Genomic DNA, 20,199 nt, shown 5'->3' with positions numbered 1-20,199 from the left:
GTCTCTGTCTGGAATAATCCTGTTAGATTTAGAAACGGCCTGTTGCTCACCGCAAAACTCTGTTCGGAGTGTCATGTTCTTTCACCCCTTCAGCACAATTTAACTTACTCACACGTTATTTCTATGAAGGTGTGGGCTGAATGGGTTTTATGATTGCATGTAATGTGGGCCACAGGCTGTGTACTCATCTGCCATCACTCACGTTTACACACACAGAGCTCTGGTTCAGTGTGTAACACAGAGAAGCACGCGCCAAAACTTAATATACCCTTAAAAAAATAAGTATGCTTAAGTATATTTTTAAGTATACTGTATACTAATATCAATGTACTACTATTATACTTGTGTATTATTTCAAACTACTTGGGACTAAATTGGCCCACTTTTCAGTGAAGAAAAGTACACTTTTAAGTATACTGTGTAACAATTGTAAACTTTAAGTAGCCTACACAACTTCTTTACAGCTGTTTTTCATTTTTACTGTAATAATACTATAAGTGAACTTATAGGTATAGTTTGTTAAATACATGTTTTAGTTTATGAAGAGTACTTTAAGTGAATTTAACAACATACAGTTTACTATTTATATATTATTTTTGCATTTTAAGTATGTTTAAGTATAAGGTTTTTTTTTATACTTGAAATATACCGTTTAACTGAACTTTAACTCTTTCCCTGCCAGCATTTTTTGGATTTTTTAAAACTATGTGGAAAAAAAGCTACTCAATCAAAAGAGTAAACACAACTATTTAGAATACTAGTTAGATACTTTTTAAGTACAAAAGTACTTATTTTTTTAGCTTAAAAAAAGTATGCTAATAGCACATTTGAACAAACTTCTTTTTGTAAGGGTAATCCTCCATTCTGTGGCAATGCAGTTTAAACATAATTTTGTCTGCAATAAAGGGACATGTTACTTCAAATGCACAGTTGAAAACAATTCCATCTTCATAATATTTAAAGTTCACATGTTAGTGTTCCCTCATGCTAGGCGCTATTTTCCAACCTCCCTGAAGCAAATGAAGTGAGAGGTCACCAACCATGGACGATGTGCAATGCATCTACAAAACCACATAGCTAAATATAGCGAATAAGATGTCAAGAACAAGATGTCCATGTGACCCCCCCCCCCCCCCCGAAACCCCCTACCAAAAAAACGATGTGAGATTAATTTATCCACCGTCACACTTTTCTCCAGAGTGAGAGCAGAGATTCATTTAGCCACCTGTGGTGGTGAAATTCAGGACGGAGGATGATTTTCTCTCTCTCTTTTTTATGAATGAGATAAAGAAAGTCAATGAGAAATCCAGCATCTCCCTGCAATCCTCCATCCTAGTGAATCATCAGGGTCCGTCAGACAGTGCTTCTAAATCACCAAGCCAATTTTCACCTGTGACTCATCGCAGGCCAGCCACACGGACGATGGGCTGAGCATCAATGCCTTGTATGAATATGTGTGGCGGAGAGACCAACATGCTCAAGTGTTCAATGGACCTTGTAATTGCCGAGTGTGAAAGCAGTCTCTTCATAACAGCATTTTGAAATGATTATGATTCAGGAAGTCAAGGATGTAGCTGTTCACGATTACGAATATGGAATGTGAGAAGTAAACTAAGGTGAATTGCATAAAAACATAAAAGGTTTTATTTCATAAAAATAAAATAAATAAATAATAGGAAATAAAATAAGAAATAATAATAATAATAATAATAATATATTTATATTGCATGAAGAAACTGAAGATAATCATTCATATTATTTTCATTATAATTGAGCACATTTTCTCTCATTACCACAACACATCTGGGTATTGACTTTTCCTCACCATATTTTCATTACTTTAATGCAGTACTTTTTATGTATTAAAATGAGCCAAAAAAATCTGGATAGCCTATATTACTGTTTCTTTCTCACATTAAAGACTTTTAATAATGGACTTTTAATAATAAAAATGCTTAATTGTCTTTAAGCCCAATATAATTTCTTCTTTCTTTCTTTAATTCTGATGATTGATCTAAGTATCGGACATGTTCTTCACAAGTTTCGGCCGATTCATTTTTCTGTAATTACTTAAATATGTAACATCTGTAATATGTTTCTCATAGAAGCTTTCATTATCTTGAGGTGACTGTAAATCTTCATGGTCTATGACTGAATGCAATAAACCAATAATTATCTCCCACTTATACTGTAATCTCGTATACACCACAAGTTTGTTTCTTTCGATGTAAACAGACTATGCATATTTTGATAAGGTGGATTGGAAACTAGAACATGTCTTCAATAAATATTTCAGAGAAACATATCATCGCTAATTGCCTAATTGTGGTAGAGAAATGACTGATAGAATAGGAATCATAGCTTATGTTTCAGGTGTTCCTTTTTTGGACTTTTATTCCCACAAGTTATAAACTTAACTGCTGTGTCATTTGCTTAGCCTGTGATGATTAGGTTCAGCGTAGGACTAAATGTTCTCATCGTATTGCACATTGTAAAGTGGCCAAGATGAGCACTCTGACAAAACCCCCTTTGCAAATAGCTTCCAGTTGTTTTCTTTCCATCCTTTCAAGCGATGTTTCGCGGGGTGTTTTGGACACCGTCAACAGGTTAAGAATGTTCGAGTGCGACTGCACTGTGTCCCAACAAAAGGAAGAATAAGAGAGTGAAGATTGTCGGCCAATAGCATATTGCTATATTTGCTGACTCCCGCCTAAAAGGGAGGGTCACCGCTGCTGTTTTTAGCAGCACGTCTAGTGTTTGCAACACATCTTCTTCGCATCTAAAAGAGATGATGTTGAGAAATATAGTTATCATTCATTGCCTCTCGTTGTAACCTCAAATAGAATCAACACAGCTGAGCCACACTTAAGACCTTATAAAGAATCTTTCTACAGTCACATAACTGATATTTCGAGGACAAAAAAGGTCCATTATCTACAGCGATGTATGAAGCACAGCTCACACTTTTAAACCAAGCAAATTTCTGCAAATTTGAGAGACCAACTTTTTTGGCCTCGCACACGCAAAAACTCCAGAACACAAAGATTCCTATTGAAATGACTGAATTTCATCTGCAAAATTTCGCCAAGCAACGTTAAATGTGACCTTAAAGCTGCAGTCCGTAACTCTTTTTGTTCAAAATTTGCAAAAATTATATAATAGGCGAGTACATCATGAATCCATTTTATCAAACCGTGTTTTTGTCTTAACCTGAATCACTACAGTACACCTATAATAAGTGTTTATATTTGGACTATTTTAGACTGGTACGGGTCGTACAGCTGCGGAGTAGCCCAGTCCCTGCGTTACTCGTCATAAACAGAGAGAAGTAACTCCGGCTACAATGTTCTTCCGCAAGACGCACACAGTTCTGTTTATTAACTGCTAGAGCGGCAAAAGTTACGGACTGCAAGTGATTCCAACCTTATCATTCTTCTGTGCCATTATCGTTATAGTTGTGGTGTGGACTTCTCGATTCTCATAGAATTAGAACAATTATAGTTATCGTTATAATTATAGTCCTTGTTGGCCTTTATATCGAGAAACAGTCACAGCAGGACCTTATAAATTGGCCCGAACGTGCTATTACTGGCCTCAGTAGGACCCGTTCCCAGAAGAAAGTCTGCATTTAAAACCAGACCGGTTTGTGTCACTAATCCATCTGGGTGGCGTCTTTGGCTAAGTTCAGAACCCACAATGTTTTGTTAATGTTCTCCTGGTTGTCAAATACCGACAGGAACTGAGAGGGAGAGATTTGGAAGAAACATTCAGTTCACATCAATTATGACTTTCAATTGTGCAAAGCCGAAAGGAGAGACAAGAGATGGGTGGGTTTTTTCTCTCACATGTGCTCACGTTTTCCGGGGAGGAGGACTATGACTCATCGGCTCCAGCCGTTGAATCTTTGTCTGGACTCCAACCAGAGATCCCACCCCCCAGAGAGAGACTGCGAGTCCTCATTTGCTCTCTCACCTTCACAGCCACCAACTTGAACAACCACCACAGCATGAACATACCAGTGGACACAGACCACCTGGCATGCCCTTTTCCTCTCGTTTGGGCTGTTTGAAAAAGTGCGCTGAATAACGTATGACGGAATATATCTACACAACTTCACCTGCTGTGAGGCTTTTAGAGAAAGCGCAACATTCTTAACACAGCAAGTGAACTGATCTGGAATGTTTTTCCACCCTGCCCCCCCCTCACCATGGAAACTCCACGGGCTGCTGTGTAAAAACAGTGCGAGCGTAAAGGCAGCACGTGTGCAACCCGACACGAAACAGAACGTGGCCTATCACGTTCAGCCTCATTCATTCATTCCACTTGGTCCACATACGAGCAGCTGTGCACATTGCAGTCAGTCGGGGGCAGGTAAGGATAAGCACCGCTACGGGTCTCCTGCATTCAGTGAAACAGAGAGCAACAGTAGCAATGCGCACATTGAATCGCTCCTTAGACACATGTGTTGCTGGCTCGTGGTGCATGCAAATGTTTCCACATTGGTTTGTTTACAGTTGCAAAATGATCAATAGACCTAAAATTGTACTAGAAGTTGTAAATTCCTAGTCCATAGGTCAATATCATGAAAAAAAAAAACCTGAAAAATCCAAATAGTAAATTTATCAATGTCTATAAAAAGGAGACTTAAGGACCAATATGGGTTTTTTTGTTAGTTATTGTTCACCTTTATCCCCAAATACTCAATGTTATGTCATGATATATTACTTGATTGTTTTTTGTAATTCCCATTTTTAAAATTTAAATAAATTATAAACAAAATAAGTATAACTTATATAACATCTACAAACACACGCACACATTTACACAATACACACAATAAAGTGATACATAATGACATAATGATAAATACCTCTTGTGGTTATCCAATCTGGTGAACATGATTTCTGATAGCATCTACTTGTATAGACAGGTGAAAAATGTACACTTTAACTTCAACTTATAATATGTCTTATGAAACCTTTGAAACCCCTGTTTTAACAAGTAAAAGCGAAACATATATGTACTTTTACAAACTTTTACTTTATTTGGAGTGTCAGACCCTCCCAAACTCCCCCATAATTAACCTTGCTCTATGAACAAACTTGATACGTTTTAAAGTTGGAAGTTGCGATAGTCTTTTCTTCCCTACTGTGACATAGCCTACATCTGAGTGAAAGAAGTTTTTTTTTTTAAAGACGGGACCTCATTTTGTCCATCAGGAATTGATTAGATGGTTGTGGTTTGCTATTGGTTGATGTCATGTGAGTGACAGGTTGCCCCGCCCTCGCGCCAGTAAATATGTCATCAGAGAACAAAAAGCAACAAGGAGAGGAAGTTATTTTGATTGAAGTTTAGGGGGGCACAGAATTACAGAAATAATGATGTACATAAATCAAATATACTGCAATATTCAATCAAAAGAATTGTCCAATTTGATTTCATGGTGACTTTAAAAGCAACTCAACCCAAACATATGAGAGGGAGGTGCATATCTGGCGTCATCGCATCCGAGCTAATGAGGTATAAAAAAAAGTTAACTGTGAGCAACAACCCAAAAAAAAAAAAAAAAAAAAAAAACGCTAGCAGTTGACATTCTGTCCTGCTGTTGGAATGAAACCGATCCGCGTGTCCACGTGTTTTGTTAATTTGCATATTATTTTAATATGTAAGCTCATCTCCCCTATCAGTCGGAGCTGGCTTCCAACGCAATCTCTATTTGTCAGATTCGGGTCTGGAAGCACAAATCGGATCGCTCGGCGTTTTAGTGCCCGCCCTCTCAGACACGTTGCCTTGGGAGAAGTAACACGGGGCCACACAACTGCAGGTCTACATCACTGAAACCACGTACGCTTCTCGATAGAGGCTCGATCGGGCGCTCCAGTTGTCTTTGGATATACCGCTGAAACAAAGGACAGTGCGGCCATTCGTCCCATCCGGCTTGAGGTAGGATTCGCGTTTTAAATAAAAGCGATTGCACTTATAGGAATAACAGTGAGGTAACTTATATAGGGCTTTATGTGTGTGTATGTGAGAGGTGTCCGAAGATGCCGCTGCGTGAACAGAGGCATCCGCCTATTAAATGATAAACACGAGTTCTTAATGTATAGGCTATTTAAATACTGATGCATTCATTGTATTAAATGTAGCTTATATGATAGCACGAGTTGGTCAATCGTGTCTTTTGTAATAGTTCGTGGCTTTGTTCATATCCGTTTTTTTTTTTGCGAGAGTATTCGTTTTAATATATTGTTAAACCTATAGGCATATAGGTAAGTTAGCCTTTACATTTTGTAACATGTTTGAAAAGGCCAAAAATTGCGGTGGTCTTGTCTTGGAAGGGTGTATTAAGGTGTTAGTCATCACCAGGGCCCCACCCTCAGATATCAGACAGGTACATTTATTCTGTACGGGTTTTGTTTTATTTCATAGTCTTTTTAATATTAATATACGTGTTGCCCATAGCAACCTATATTACGTGAAGACGTATAATAAATACGTCTCGGTTACATGACTTCCTGCATTTGCCGTTGCGCTAAATGCCGCTATTAAATAATTGTCACGTGCCCGCTTTGTCTTTACACTGGTAACGTTAACCAAACGTAAACACAGTGAAAATAAACCTTTCAATGATTGTCTTTGTTTTGTCAAATTAGCTGTTACCACACACTAATAAAGGGCCTTTTCATCCCCGTCCCCAGCTGTCGACAAAACTTGTAAAGTATCCGATGTAGGCAGTTTTTCGATTTGAAAGAGGAGTTTGTTCGCTAACGGCAGTCGTGCTAAACGCGGCGTTTTGTTTGATTCAACTTTTGGTGAAACTAGTACTGACAGGAAAAATCTGATCAGCAGTTACATTCATTTGGAAGGCTGAGCTTTGTAATTGTTATAAAGCCAATTAGTCGCGTGCTTGAGGTAGAGCTATTACATAATGTGGCTTTATTGGCAGGGCAGAACTCTGGCTCAGCAGTCCATTTGTTTGCAATGATACCGACCAGCTGATGGACGGATTAAATGCCCAAGAGATGTGAATGTGCTTAGGCAATCTGAAAATCCTCGTGCGAGTCGAGAACTTGCTTTATAAAGTACTTCTATTGTATAATGAGGTATTTTCATTTATGTAAAAGTTACATTTAGAGTTCATTTTAAAAAATGTTTTGGGGAAAAAACGATACTTTTGTAATAACCGAAAGTGAATGTTATACTGTAAAAAAAATCCCATAAAATGACTTTATTTGTTCAACCTAATGTATCCACAATGATCCTGTTTTTGTATTAAAAACAACAACTATTTTTGGTATATTAAGGACGGTGTAATGCAGTGTGTGTGCAGTTTCCTGGGGATTTTATTCATTTAGGCATAACATATTTTTTGCATCATACATGTCCTGTTAATTCATAAGAAGCCCTTGGCCCGTCTATAAAAAGATGAGTGGTCGGTCGGCAGTAGCTTCTGTTAAACATACGCTTTTAGCAAATATTCATGGCTTGACTCATTAATCAACGTTGTCAACACTCTTTTTATGCGTATTCCTTAAGGCATGTCTGTTATGAGGTACCAAGGAGTTATGGAATTGATAATACAAGCAGAAAAAAATACTGGTAATGCTCAAGGCTGCAGATCTGGTCCCAGCTGTGTGTTCCTAGACTATTTTCAAATCACCCTCTTTTAAAAGCATGCCCACAAACTAATTCATTTCTAAATGTAAGCAGCATACACTACCAGCTTGCGCGTAAATCGAACGTGCATGTAATGTATGATTTTGAGCAATTTATTAATGAAATTCTGCTGAAAGAACGGTTTATTTCTAGGGCCTTTGTTCTGTCAAATGGTGGTCACCATGGCTGCGACGTTCTGGTCTCATTGAATAAACAAACAGGGCTTTAAATATATGCTGTTTTTGTATCGCCTGCTTCAAAACAGACTGTTAGTTCTGTATTGCTTCATTTTCAAGTGTTTTTCAATTAGGTGCAATCAGAACAAACAAATGCATGTGCTTCACAGGGCGCAAAATTGTTCTAAAAAGACTGCAGCATAAAATCTTATTTCAGACATCTTAGATTTGAATAAATGAAGTCTGTCTCCTCCTGTTGCTACAATATTATGCATGAATAAGGCTAATTTAGTTTTTTACAAAAATGTGGAATGGTATATTATTCTTTTAGGGTTTGTTTTGGTACTGTTCATGTACAGAAGAATCAGTGTTGTCATTGAAAACATAAGAATTATCCATAAAGGTCAGTTTCATTAGTTCTCGGAGTCGGCACTGTTCGTGAAACAGCAAGTCTTTTTTTTTATGGCCGCTGTTTATCTTTAGTCTGTGTGTGAGACTCAGGTGGTGTGTCTGGAAAACACGCTGGTCTGAGCTGGCATGAATTCAGTATCCCACAGGATTTTATTGAAGATGCATGCTTAAGCTCTCGTTTTGGACCACTGGTATCTGCTAGACTATTAATCTTGCAAATAGGTCGGCTAATGAAGGTGGAATTTTTGCTTTTATATCGCTGCCAAAGCAATACAATGAAAGAGAAAACATTCCTTTTCTATTACACAATTTAATGCCAACTCATGTTGTATTGTGTAATAATGTTCATTATTAACGTGTATTGAATTTGGAGATTAAAGTACTCTCTGTTTCCCCTGCAGGTCAGTGATGGTCCATGCTGGTTAGACCCTGCTTCCTAAGATGTCAGCTTCAGATTCGGACTATTCCATTGACTGGCTGGCCAGTGACGATGAGGACAACGATAGCGAGTTAGAATCAGACTGTACCAAAGTGCAGGGACAAACCACCTTGCCAAAATCCCCCACCTCGGGGGTCGTCCAGGGGGTCCAAACTTGCCAGTCGCTCTCAAAGAGGAATGGAGATAAAGGGGAGCTAATGGACAAAGAGAACATGAGTTCTCGGGGAAGTTCTCCTTCTAGCTGCAATAGCTCTGACTACAGCGAGGATGGCAGCCATTCTCTCCTGGGACAAGGGGATCGGACCAATTACAGCCGGTGCCCGGAGAGCCCTATAGGCAAAAAGAGGCAGGCGCTGAAGAGAACACGGAGCTCCATGGTGCCGGAGCAAAGGGAGAGGCAGCTCACACCTGAACAAATGGAGAAAGACAGGCTGTACGCATGCAAGGTGAGACATACCACTTTTTTGACTTGCCGGCATGCCAGGGAAGGGACATGGTGTTCTGAAAGACTATCTCCTACATGATCTATCTCCACCCGAGCAGAATAAATCAAAAAAAAAAAATTTGAAGCAAAACCACTTCCAGGAAGACCCCTCCTCCTTGTGTTCTTTCTAGGTGAAAAGTGAATGAGTCACACGAGGCCACTGAATGAAAAAACGCAGTGTTTTCCTCTACCTTGTACAAATGCAGTGATAACTCGTTCCATTACATTTACATAAATGTGTGAGAGTAGATGAGTCACTTTTTGCATCAGTGTCATTGTTGTTAGGAAATTATGAGCCGTACAAAGAAATGTCCTAACTTGATGTTGTTTGTTTATGGTGATTGGCAAAGTGTACTGTCAACACCCTGAAATGAAACATCAAAACTCTAGAAATTATTAGAGAAATGCTAAACAATTAATAGTATCCGACAGACGAATGAAATACTGAATGATGCTCTTTGTTTTGCAGTGCTTGGAGCTGCAGTGTTACATTCACCCACTGTCCTCAATCCTTAATGGCCTCCGCTCAGGCAGATACAGAGAACGTAAGTAATGCTTTATTCTTTCTTATTAGTCTTATAGTCTAAAGCATCAGCATTGATCCAAGAACTTGCCTAAAAAATCAGTATACAAGGAGAACTGCCAAACTAGAGGCAGCAGGTGATGACGCGCTTCTCGGACCATGAGATTTGGGACAGAGATGTGTCATGAAACTACACAAAATGAGGCACCAAAATCAACCACAGTAATTTCCTGGTGGCACATGCTGCCTCGCTTAGTCATAATAAAACAAGTATGGTTGAAAGACGCATGTCTAAACCAGTGCAAACCACACGGCTCCAAAAATACCCCAGGACCTCAAATGAAATACCGAAGACACTATAGAGATAAGCTCAAGGGTTTTGGTTCGCTGTTTCCATTGTGTCCTTGAGTAGTGGGATGAAATATTGTAAACATTTGACTCAGTTTTTTAATGTCGCCATTGTAACTGTTGATACAAGTAATGACAGTAAAATCTGCACCATCAAACTGTGTCCTAACAAGGCGACAAAGCATGATTTAAAAGCTGTTTAGGTCACTTGGTTCCCATTTATGTAGTCCCGATCACACTGGATTAAAATCACATTCCTCATGTATATTAAACATCAAACATTGGAAAAGGATATACTAGCTGTGGAAGGTACGAAACATCTCAAGGTACCTTCAAGTCATAGAATGTAGAACCATGAAATTGATGCCAAATGGAAAAGTGTGGCATTACTGTTCTTCGGTTTACGCATGCAAACAGATAACCGCCCACACAATATTCTGGTTGACTAACTGTTACATCGCAAAGCATTTTCGCTTTCAGTGCGGACAGGAAAATGACTTGTTACTGGAATCATGTTACGTCACGGCTGGTTGGAACACAGAAAAGCTTGACCTTACTGTAAAACACCAACAGATTAGGTATTAGCGTTACTGGGTACTTAAAGAAAAGTTATATTGGCTAGAGCCCCACATGTACTATAAAACAGGTTGCGCACCAGGCGGACCTGCTCATGAGTCTGGGACTGCTGTCAATGCAAGGGCTCTGGGTGACACTGGACTTCCTGGCCACAGAGACAGCAAGTCTGTCGTCCCACGTGTTTCACAAGAACCCATCTGCCTCGCAGACGTAGCACAGCCTGTCAGAGACAATAAGCTGGCACTGCTCATAAAAGAAAAGGTTTAAACTGTATCTTCTCCTTTCACAGGCCTCAGCAGTTTCCAAGAGAGTGTGGCCATGGACCGCATCCAGAGGATAATGGGGGTCCTGCAGAATCCCTGCATGGGGTGAGTTCCCTACTGTTTCTTTTACTTCACTCACGGGCCAATTGAAGGTGGGAGGGCTTTAGTCCGCACAGCACTCCTTCGCAGATCGATCTGAGAGATGTTGTGTCCATTTACTTAATCTACCTCAAGACACTACTTGCAACGTTGTTTCAGTGTTCGTGTGTTAACGCACATTAGCAGTAAGTTAAGATTAAATTATCCCACGTCATTTGCAAATGACTTCTACGCCCTCTGCTCTGTCTGGAAGTCTTGTGAATGTCTTTGCTCTGAGGGTATAAGTGAACGAGACAAGGAGATGTGAAAACACATGGCTTCGCAGCATGATGCTTGGTCCAGAGCAGCAGGAGGGGAGGGGGGGGGGCTGCTAGGCCAGTGTGGACCTGCCACCACAAATCTAAAAATGGCTGGACAAGAATAGAACTCAAACACGGGTCGTTAAAAATGTCCCAGCTCCTTGAGGGAGTAGCCTGTCATCCGATTGATTAGCCCTCCTCTGGCTAGACTGTGTAAAGTCTGTGATGTCGTCTTTGGGGGGGGGGGGGGGGTAGTCAGTGCTTCTTTTGCATTGAATGACCTCATAATGGGTCAGGCTGGGCTTAGGTGCGTCATTTACTTTTCCTCTTAACAGCACCTGGCACACAGCCCAGATCTGCTCTCATTGTATTGCATTGTGCTGCTTCACAAAGTCCAATATTCACGTGTGAGAGCAGAGTCTAGAACATCTAGATCGGTGGTGTACTTTGGGCCGCGTCCAGCAGTGTGCAGCATAACACACCTGGCAAAAAATATGCCTGAAGTGGGTATTCAGCCACTAAAATATAGATGATGGGGTTTTGGGTGGGGTACTAATTCAGGCCATCTGAACGAGGCACTGAGCCAAGCTATAACCAAGCTGACACAAGTGGGGGCGTGGCTGCGTCCCCACCACCTGACCCCTGCTATCATTCACCCATTCCGTCATGCCAGCTGGCAAGTCCCCCAACGCAAAGGTGCATCAGAATAGGGAATATTGAAGTTAGTTTTACGACAGTAGCCATTTAAATTTGAAATACTGAGAATGGGGCCATATCAGATAATTTGTCATGTGACTTGCACTAATCCCCATTAACCATCTGTCGGGGACTGGTGCGAGTCAATGGGCACCATGTGCGTGTGTCTCTGCATCACTGCTCCTTAGCGCTACTATTTCTTTTCCCCGTGACGTGGACGTCAGTGCCCCGGCTGCAGGCTTAAGTCTATATTTAGAGGCGAGGGAAACGGTTGCACTCCATGCCACGTGTGTGTACAAACATGTGAATCAACACAGGATGTGTTCTCATTTTGAGAAACACGTTTGTGTCTGTGTGTACATGTACGCATGATGCAGTGTACTTGCGGTTAAGTGTTCTTTCAACTCGCCTGACACCAAACAAGGTTACAGAACAGTAGACTTTAATTTTTAGTCACGTCAGTCACATTAAGTCTCAAACTGTTTTTTAGTGCTTCTGTGGGTAACCAGACTCAAATTGTCCTTCCTGTGCCATGCAGAGAGAGATATGTTAACATCATTCTGAAAATGGAGGAAATGTTGAAGAACTGGTTCCCTCACATAAAACCTCAACGAAGCGACCAAGCCAATACTGCGGCGCTGATGGAGGAGACGACCCCATCTAAGAAAACCAAGGTAAGACTCTCTGAGAGCTGTCATGAACATGTGTAAGTTAAGACACCAGGCTGATTGAAAAGGAGAGACTGAAATGCCTATTATACTGTAATCACTGGGCCAGAGAGGAACATGACAGACAAGAAGGGATTAAAATCTATTTTTACAGTACAGAGGTATAAAATGCACATCTCATGTTCACTAAGAACAATGACGGAAAAGAACAGGTAATTTTGGAAAGCTTTCAGAGGGCAGATAAAAGTCAGCAAGGTAAAAGAATATTCTCATGCTGATTTTATACCCCTACACAAGTTTTTATTGTAATAGTTTCTGGGTTAATGACCTGATGGTGTTTTTTTTTTCTTCTGGATCTGTTAATGCAAAAATACATGTAGAAATGCAGTTTATACAAACAATGATTTGTAAATACGTTAATAATTGTAAAATGCCATGTGGTGCAACTCCCAGAAAACCATGATATTTATGAATGGCTATTTCTAAAAAAAAAACTTTCACCTTAAAGTATATTTCAATTCAAAAAAAAATATTTAAGATGTATACGGTGAGGTTACATTAATTTTAGTTTATAAGGAAATTTATTATTAGTTCTTGATGGTTACACATGACATTTTTAAACGTAAACTTGGGATAAAAGCTTTTTAAAACCATATGAAACCAACATTTTTAGAGCATATTTTTGCATTTGTTTTCACTAGATTTAAAATTTCTTTTTCTTAAATTTAGTAATTTAAAAGTATTTTCTTAAATCATAGCAAACCAATTGCAAAGAGATCCCCAGGAAAGGTTTGCCTCTGTTTGCATTTAAATCTTAAGTAATTTTCCCTCTTTCAATACTTTACAGTTGTCTCCAGCTACATCTCCCCTGCTCAATGGCATTGCAAACCCTGCCACCACAAGTGCCCTTTCAATGGGTAACAAGGCAATGAGAGTCAGCGACCTCACACCCCCAGGGCCCTACTCTGCAACCAACCTAAAATGGCTCCACACATCACCCATCTGCTCCCCGACGGCTGAACAAGCTCAGGGGACGGTTCGGAACGTTCTAACGGCTCACAGGGACAGTGACGCGACACAGGACAACTCTGTGTCCTCCAGCACGGACCGTCTATGTAAGACAGAGTCTGCTCCCAGTCGACTGCCTCCGGCCAAGATTAACGCGCCATGCCTTGAGAGACTTCTTAAATCCACAGAGAGCATCATCTCCCAGAAAGGCCCAGTCGGCTTGGGTGGCATGGCAGCTGGTGGATGGTCCTAGTCCTGTGAAAGGGCTCTGGGAGATCAGAGCCTAGCTTGAGCATGACTGCCCCCAGCTGGTCTGGAGTCACCCGACTCCAGCACAATCCCTGCCTCCATTCTAGCCTTGGGAAGAGGCACAGAATGCAGCAGAGGGAGTTCAGCGTAGCCCAGCAAAACAGTGACGCGTTCAGTTACAATCTGAAAAGTGTCGGAGTGTGATTTTTGTGCGTGTCTGATGTGTACGTCTGCGTCTATTCCCTTTCTGTTGGACTGCAGATTGCGTTGTAGCAGTGTGTGTGTGTGTGTGTGGGGTGGGGGGGGGGGGGTATTAAGGTTTTGTGATCTTGGCTCAACTTCATACTTAACCTTTTGAGTTGGTTTCCTCTTGAAACAAAGAAAGAGGTAAATTCTCCTGTGGCGACAACATCCGATGAGGCAGCATATTGGTATCTGTGAAAAAGCGAATCTCTAGACAAAACAAAGCAGCCTTTTTTTCCAGAAAGGGAAGAGGGAAAAGAGGGAGGAATTTATTCTGGGAACACTTCAGATATTCCAGCGTGTTAGTGATCTCTATTGTAGGTGTGGTTGAATGTGAATTTATTGCTTTAGTTTGCTCTTTAAATCCACTCTATAGAGTTGATTTGATGTGACTGTTACTTCATAGGTTTAAAGTTCTAGCTATGTTTTTGGTACAACGGTTCTACCTCATTCTGACACCGCATCTCTGGTAGTGTATGGATACAGTAAGAACGTACGTACACGCAAGTAGACTCCGAGCGAGGAAACTTCATAAAGCGCATAAATACAGCGAGCGAAACTTGCCTGTCACGCCGAACTAACACTTAACAAGAGAAAGCTCCGGAGGCTTGACTGGTGCCATTGTAAAGAATGTGAACTGCAAATTTTCGCTTTTTTGTTTTTGTTTTAAAGCCTCCCAGTTCAAGGGCATATAGTGCCTGTCAATTCGATGTCAAACTGTGCCTCTTCACTGGTTTTGAAGGGAGAGCGTGAACCATCCAGAATACCTGACGCCTCTGAAGGATGTACAAAAAGAAAATCAGGAACCTTCAAAACTCCTGCCATTCATTTTCTGCTATCAAGTAAATTATTTGAAACTCTTGCCAACTACTTCCTGTGGTCATGTGAGAAAAATGACATTTCAGTTTGCCACAGAGCTGGACAATATCTAAGAGGGAAAGGTATTAACTGTGTACATATTTGGAAAAGTTGTTCATTTACCCTTGCAAAGTGGCCTTTATAGTGTAATATTTTATACTTTCAGAAATAAATGTGGTTATATTTGTTTGCTGTATTCCATTTGTCTTAAAGCATTTTGTTTCAACTGATCACATATATATATTGTTGACTGTTAAAGGTTTTTCAATGGACAATGCTGATAACTAGACAGCAGAGTGTCTAAAATAAATGCAGAAAGTATGTTTATAAAATATTTGTAAGACATAATTTAAAGATTAATTGTTAAAAAAGAAGAAAAATTGTGTGTGTATATATATATATATATATTTCTAATGAATCTAACTATATATATTTTAACGAGTCTAACTATATCTCTATCTATCTATCTATCTATCTAATGAATCTAACTATATATATTTTAACGAGTCTAACTATATCTCTATATCTATCTATATCTAATGAGTCTAACTATATATATATTGTAACGAGTCTATATTTTAACAAGTCTAACTGTATCTCTATCTCTATCTCTATGTGTTATTCTTGCATAATGCTCAGTTTTTTCATGCGATTGATGGTTCTATTGAAATATGTACAGTGGTAAATATGTATATATCTTTACATTAGTCCATCAATGGCATGAATAAACTGAATGCTATGTGAGTCTAACAAGTCTAAAAAAAATTCACAAGGATTCTCTATCAAACAACATTACACCACATCTAATTTGGCAGCCCTTGTGTGCATTGTTTTCAATATGGCTTTGATATTGCACCAGGAGACAGTTGATCACAGACCTTTTTGTTTCCTAGACTCATTTCTATTCTCATAGAAAAACATCTATTCAAATATCAAAGCCACCAAAGTCATTCTTAAAACAACGCTCCCCAAAAAAGGCCAGCCTATGAGGATTTTGCAAATCACAACTTGACCTTAAAAACTGAATCTATTATCTGTCAGAGAGTATTGAATATTACAGGATTGGTCTCTGGTGATTAACCGCTCTACAGTTTCTGGGAAGGAGAGAACGGGGAATGTAGAAATGCAGAATAAAACCCACATCGTCTGGAGAATAGAAAAGCAAATGTTTTTCTGGACGGTGTTTCAGATGTCCTCCTCCTCGATCCCCCTTTTTTCCATTTCCCTGCTGTGCAGAAAAGCATGGTCTGAACCAATCAACCAGATGCATTGAGCAATGGCACTCTCATTTCACATCATACTGTAGGCATTGGGAAGAGGGTCCATTCTGGTTTCAAGTCCACTGAACACTTGTAAAGAGAAGTGCAAATGTTCTCGGAGCAGATTAACAAATTACACTTCCCTTTTACTAAGAAGACTGAGTGGAAGTTACCCAACTAGCATAACCCTAACCATTCTAACTGCAAAGATGTGAAGTAAGATCATGTAGTGGTAAACTTCTCAGGTATTATTTATGTCCATAGCACAAACAGTTCTACTAATAACGGCACAGAGAACACTACTTCTCAGAAAATGCCATGGTCTTATTAACTGATCATGCAATATATGTATATAACATCTTATGAGGATACATCTGTACAACCACAACATAAGTCACTTCCTCTTGGCATTAACTGAAAATCGACCTTGAGACACTATTCAGATGACTTATAACTGCTACTATTATTTACTACTAATATTACCTCTTACATAGACTAAATGAGTGTGTTGCTTGTTCGTTGGCAGAACAAGCTGTTTATTTCATCTTCAGAGACTTGCAACAAAGTCAAATGTAAGTATAAACATGAGTGATAGGGATGCACAATATACCGGCTGATATTACTGACATCGATATTGTGTATATAACGGCCGGTATTTAATAGGGTGCTTACTTTTAAATATTTTTACATTTTACATGATTTAGAGTTGTTAATCCGTTAAACAAATAATTTAATAACACTTATGTGTTATTAAATATGTGAAAGTCTTTCATGCTTTCACTAAAATTATAGTGTCTCCTTAATTCACTCTTAAAAGTATTTATATTTTTAGATTTCTTTTAACTTTTTTAATACATAACAATATAATATTTTAATGTTATGTACTATCTGACAAAATATTTAATGGCTCTCAGTATGGACCATAATTTCAATACCTAATGGGTTTTTTTTTTTTTTAAAGGGATATTTCACCGCTGGAAAGATGAATGTGTATTTGAATTGGGTCATTTATGTAGTAGAAATGTGAAATTATTTGAGAAGTTGGTGCTTTCTAGACTGAGAAAAGCCAGAAAATGTATTTTTGGCTCATGAGGATGAAAGACAACAACTCCCAGAATGCACTTGCTTCGCTGCCCTACGAGGCCACTCCCAAGCCACGCCTACTGGTTACAGAGGGCAGTATCAGAAGAAAAGATACAACTAGGCTACTAGTTGACTCGAAACTGAAAAGACGCCGTTTTTATCGAGAGATCCCCCTATGGGCGGGTTGAAAGCATGAACTAGCTCCTCCTACTGGCTGTAGTCTCGAGCCTCTGGCCAAAAAAAGCCATCCGATTTTTGCGTCATCTGAGGTTTTTTTTCCAGACACACAATACAGAAATCTCTCGTATCAGGGGGACATGAGGGAGGGAAGCACGGTCATTCGAAAATACTACCGGGTTTCTACTGATACAAAGCTTAACGCTAATCGGTGAAGTATCCCTTTAAGGAAGTAACAAGTCCTGAGTCACATGGTTTTTTAGTTGATATATGACCAGAAAAGGAGAAAATGTGTAGTTCTTCATATAAGTGCAAAATGTGTTAATCTAGTGGTACGATATTTGTTCAGCAATGGAACCTGGGTTCAAATCCAGTTTTGCTGTATCACTCTGTCTCAGTATGAAAAGGCATGTCACATCTGAGGAAAAATATTATCTCGCAAGCTTTATGGGGTGTTTTGTACATGCTGAGTGCGAAAAGATTAATTTAAGGATTTTAATGAAACACCGAAATTAATTAAACGGGCACACTCCCCCAGTTCTTGAAGGTTTACCATTTGTACTCCTAGGAGATTTTGGTGGATTGGTATCAAATACTAACTGAAAAAGCTAAGGTCTTGGCAATTAAAATGGATCAAAACTGTAAAAGGCCACTACTGTTTGACTGTTAAGCTCAGTGGTCACAAGCTGTCGAGCCCAGTGGGAGGTGAGGAGTTCTGGTCCAGCCTAAATTAATTCATTTTCTGTCATGTGAGGGATGTGGTCTCATTCTCTTTAGCCATTTCCATCCACTGGTCTAAAGGTCGCAGCACATTTAAAGTCCAAAATACAGATATAATGTAAAGTCCTGTTCACACCAAGGATGATAACTATAACCACATAATAACTATAAAGTTTTAATAATAGTTTTAATTTTATGAGAACAGCAGAGTCCACACCACAAATGATATCCTCAGAATCACTTTCAGAGCAATGAACCATAAACAACATTGACAGTCATTCAGAATCCACCCTGCAGTGTGCGCTTGTAATAAACAGAATGTTATCTTGTGTTAGTGTGGACGCTAATATAGTTTTAGTTATCATTTTAGTTATCATTATTGGTGTGAACAGGCTTTAGGATAAAAAAATCAAGATATGCACATTCTCTGGACTCCAGAGAAATCAAAAGCAAAACGAGGCAAATTCACTTGTCTTTTGTGCCTTATTTGTTTAGGGTCTTAAAATAGATTTTTAGGTTTTTAACAACAGCGCGGCTCATTGGCTTTTTCCACTCATCCATTTACGTAACTAAAGTTGCATTTATATTTCAGCAGGCTAGAAGGGAAAAGCTCTACTCATTCATAAGAATATGTGGAAGTCATCATTTAACATAGAGTCTGAGCCAAAAGTAACATTAAAATTGATACTCTGACTACAGAAAGACCACAGGACCTAAAGTCGAGACTCTTTTGGGTTTTCGTGCCACAGGAGGACAAGCCCAAAGCTCGTATATCAATCCACATCAAAGAAAGATGATGAAAATGAAGCAGTATGATGGTTTGTCCATGTGTAAGTTAGTACAGATTTACTGCTATAATGTTGTTTATGCCGCAGTAAATACATTTTGGTGGCTATTAGTTGGCAGGACTGTAAAACTCACTGCTTTCACTTTTTTTTTAACGTTGAAATTCCAGCAAAAATAATGACATATACCAGGGTTCACCAATCTTGGTCCTGGAGGGCCGCTGTCCTGCAGAGTTTAGCTCCAACCAGCGCCAACACACCTGTTTGAAAGTTTCTAGTATGCCTAGTGAGACCTTGATTAGCTGGTTCAGGTGTGTTTAATTGGGGTTGGAGCTAAACTCTGCAGAACAGCGGCCCTCCAGGACCGAGATTGGTGAACCCTGACATATACAATTACTGTGATACAGAATTACTAGATGGATAGATTTTGGTCATCTTGCCCAACTTTAATGACTATTGAACAGTATAAGTGACCCTGTAATTGAAATTGAAGACATTGAAGTGTTTTGTAATTCAGTTCCAATTATACTAAAGCGTGCTTTGAATGTCATTTTATAAAAGAAAATACCCAGTGAACCACTTTGTTCTTTCTGAACGGCAGCCTTTCTTCACATAATAATGTCTATTTGTCTTTATATCTGTAGGGCGAGATGCACCATGCCCACGCACTTAGAAAATTGCTCATTAACTTGTTAAGTAATTCAATAGGTAATTCATCCTCACCAGAAATAATGATCTCATTTGTCACAAAGGGGCCCTAAATAACTGAACCATCAGATTACAAAAATAACCACTGCCATTGTAATGATTACACCTCACAATCAGAACATTTTCTTTTCACATGCACAGTATACCTGGCATTCTTTTAAGCCCTAAAAGAAACAAAATCAATGTGATTATTTATTTACTTAGCGAGTTACAAGGCTGACTGTTAGATTCAACATTTAAAAAAGGGCTTGATTTTCCATATAGATTTTTCACGTGTTTGATGCTTTGAATTGTGTTTTGTTTTAGGGTTAAAGGAAATGTCTGTAAACTTAAAGGTTAATATTCTGGCATATTGGTGTTGTAGTTGTATATGTGGACAAAAGTTTAGACTTAGCCTATCATAAAGTTAGAAGAGCTAGTTGCATGTGTTCCCATCTGTCACTGGTTGAACGAACAGTTATCTCTGCCCGA

At 39.3% G+C, this 20,199-nt stretch overlaps 2 protein-coding genes across 2 annotated transcripts in view; one reads left to right on the top strand and one right to left on the bottom strand.

The window, feature by feature from the left end:
- ca12 (carbonic anhydrase XII) overlaps positions 1-20,199 on the bottom strand; it is a 127,145-nt gene that overhangs the window by 103,114 nt on the left and 3,832 nt on the right. The gene's annotated exons all lie outside the window — the stretch shown is intronic.
- ciartb (circadian associated repressor of transcription b) lies at positions 5,793-15,192 on the top strand. Its single transcript, XM_079858427.1, has 6 exons — positions 5,793-5,943; positions 8,645-9,128; positions 9,636-9,711; positions 10,903-10,981; positions 12,509-12,644; positions 13,486-15,192. The coding sequence occupies exons 2-6, from the start codon at positions 8,685-8,687 to the stop codon at positions 13,897-13,899; spliced, it is 1,149 nt and encodes a 382-aa protein (XP_079714553.1). The 5' UTR covers positions 5,793-5,943; positions 8,645-8,684; the 3' UTR covers positions 13,900-15,192.

Source organism: Squalius cephalus (assembly GCF_949319135.1).
Source record: "Squalius cephalus genome assembly, chromosome: 23".
NCBI lineage: Eukaryota > Metazoa > Chordata > Actinopteri > Cypriniformes > Leuciscidae > Squalius > Squalius cephalus.
The sequence above is the reverse complement of the archived record's forward strand: the minus strand, read 5'-3'. Positions and strand labels throughout refer to the sequence as shown.

Excerpts from the sequence above, each read along its gene's own strand:
- ciartb (XM_079858427.1), top strand. The coding sequence starts at position 8,685 with ATGTCAGCTTCAGATTCGGACTATTCCATTGACTGGCTGGCCAGTGAC. Across the intron at positions 9,712-10,902 it reads CTCAGGCAGATACAGAGAAC|GCCTCAGCAGTTTCCAAGAG; the intron begins GTAAGTAATGCT and ends CTCCTTTCACAG. Across the intron at positions 12,645-13,485 it reads CCCCATCTAAGAAAACCAAG|TTGTCTCCAGCTACATCTCC; the intron begins GTAAGACTCTCT and ends AATACTTTACAG.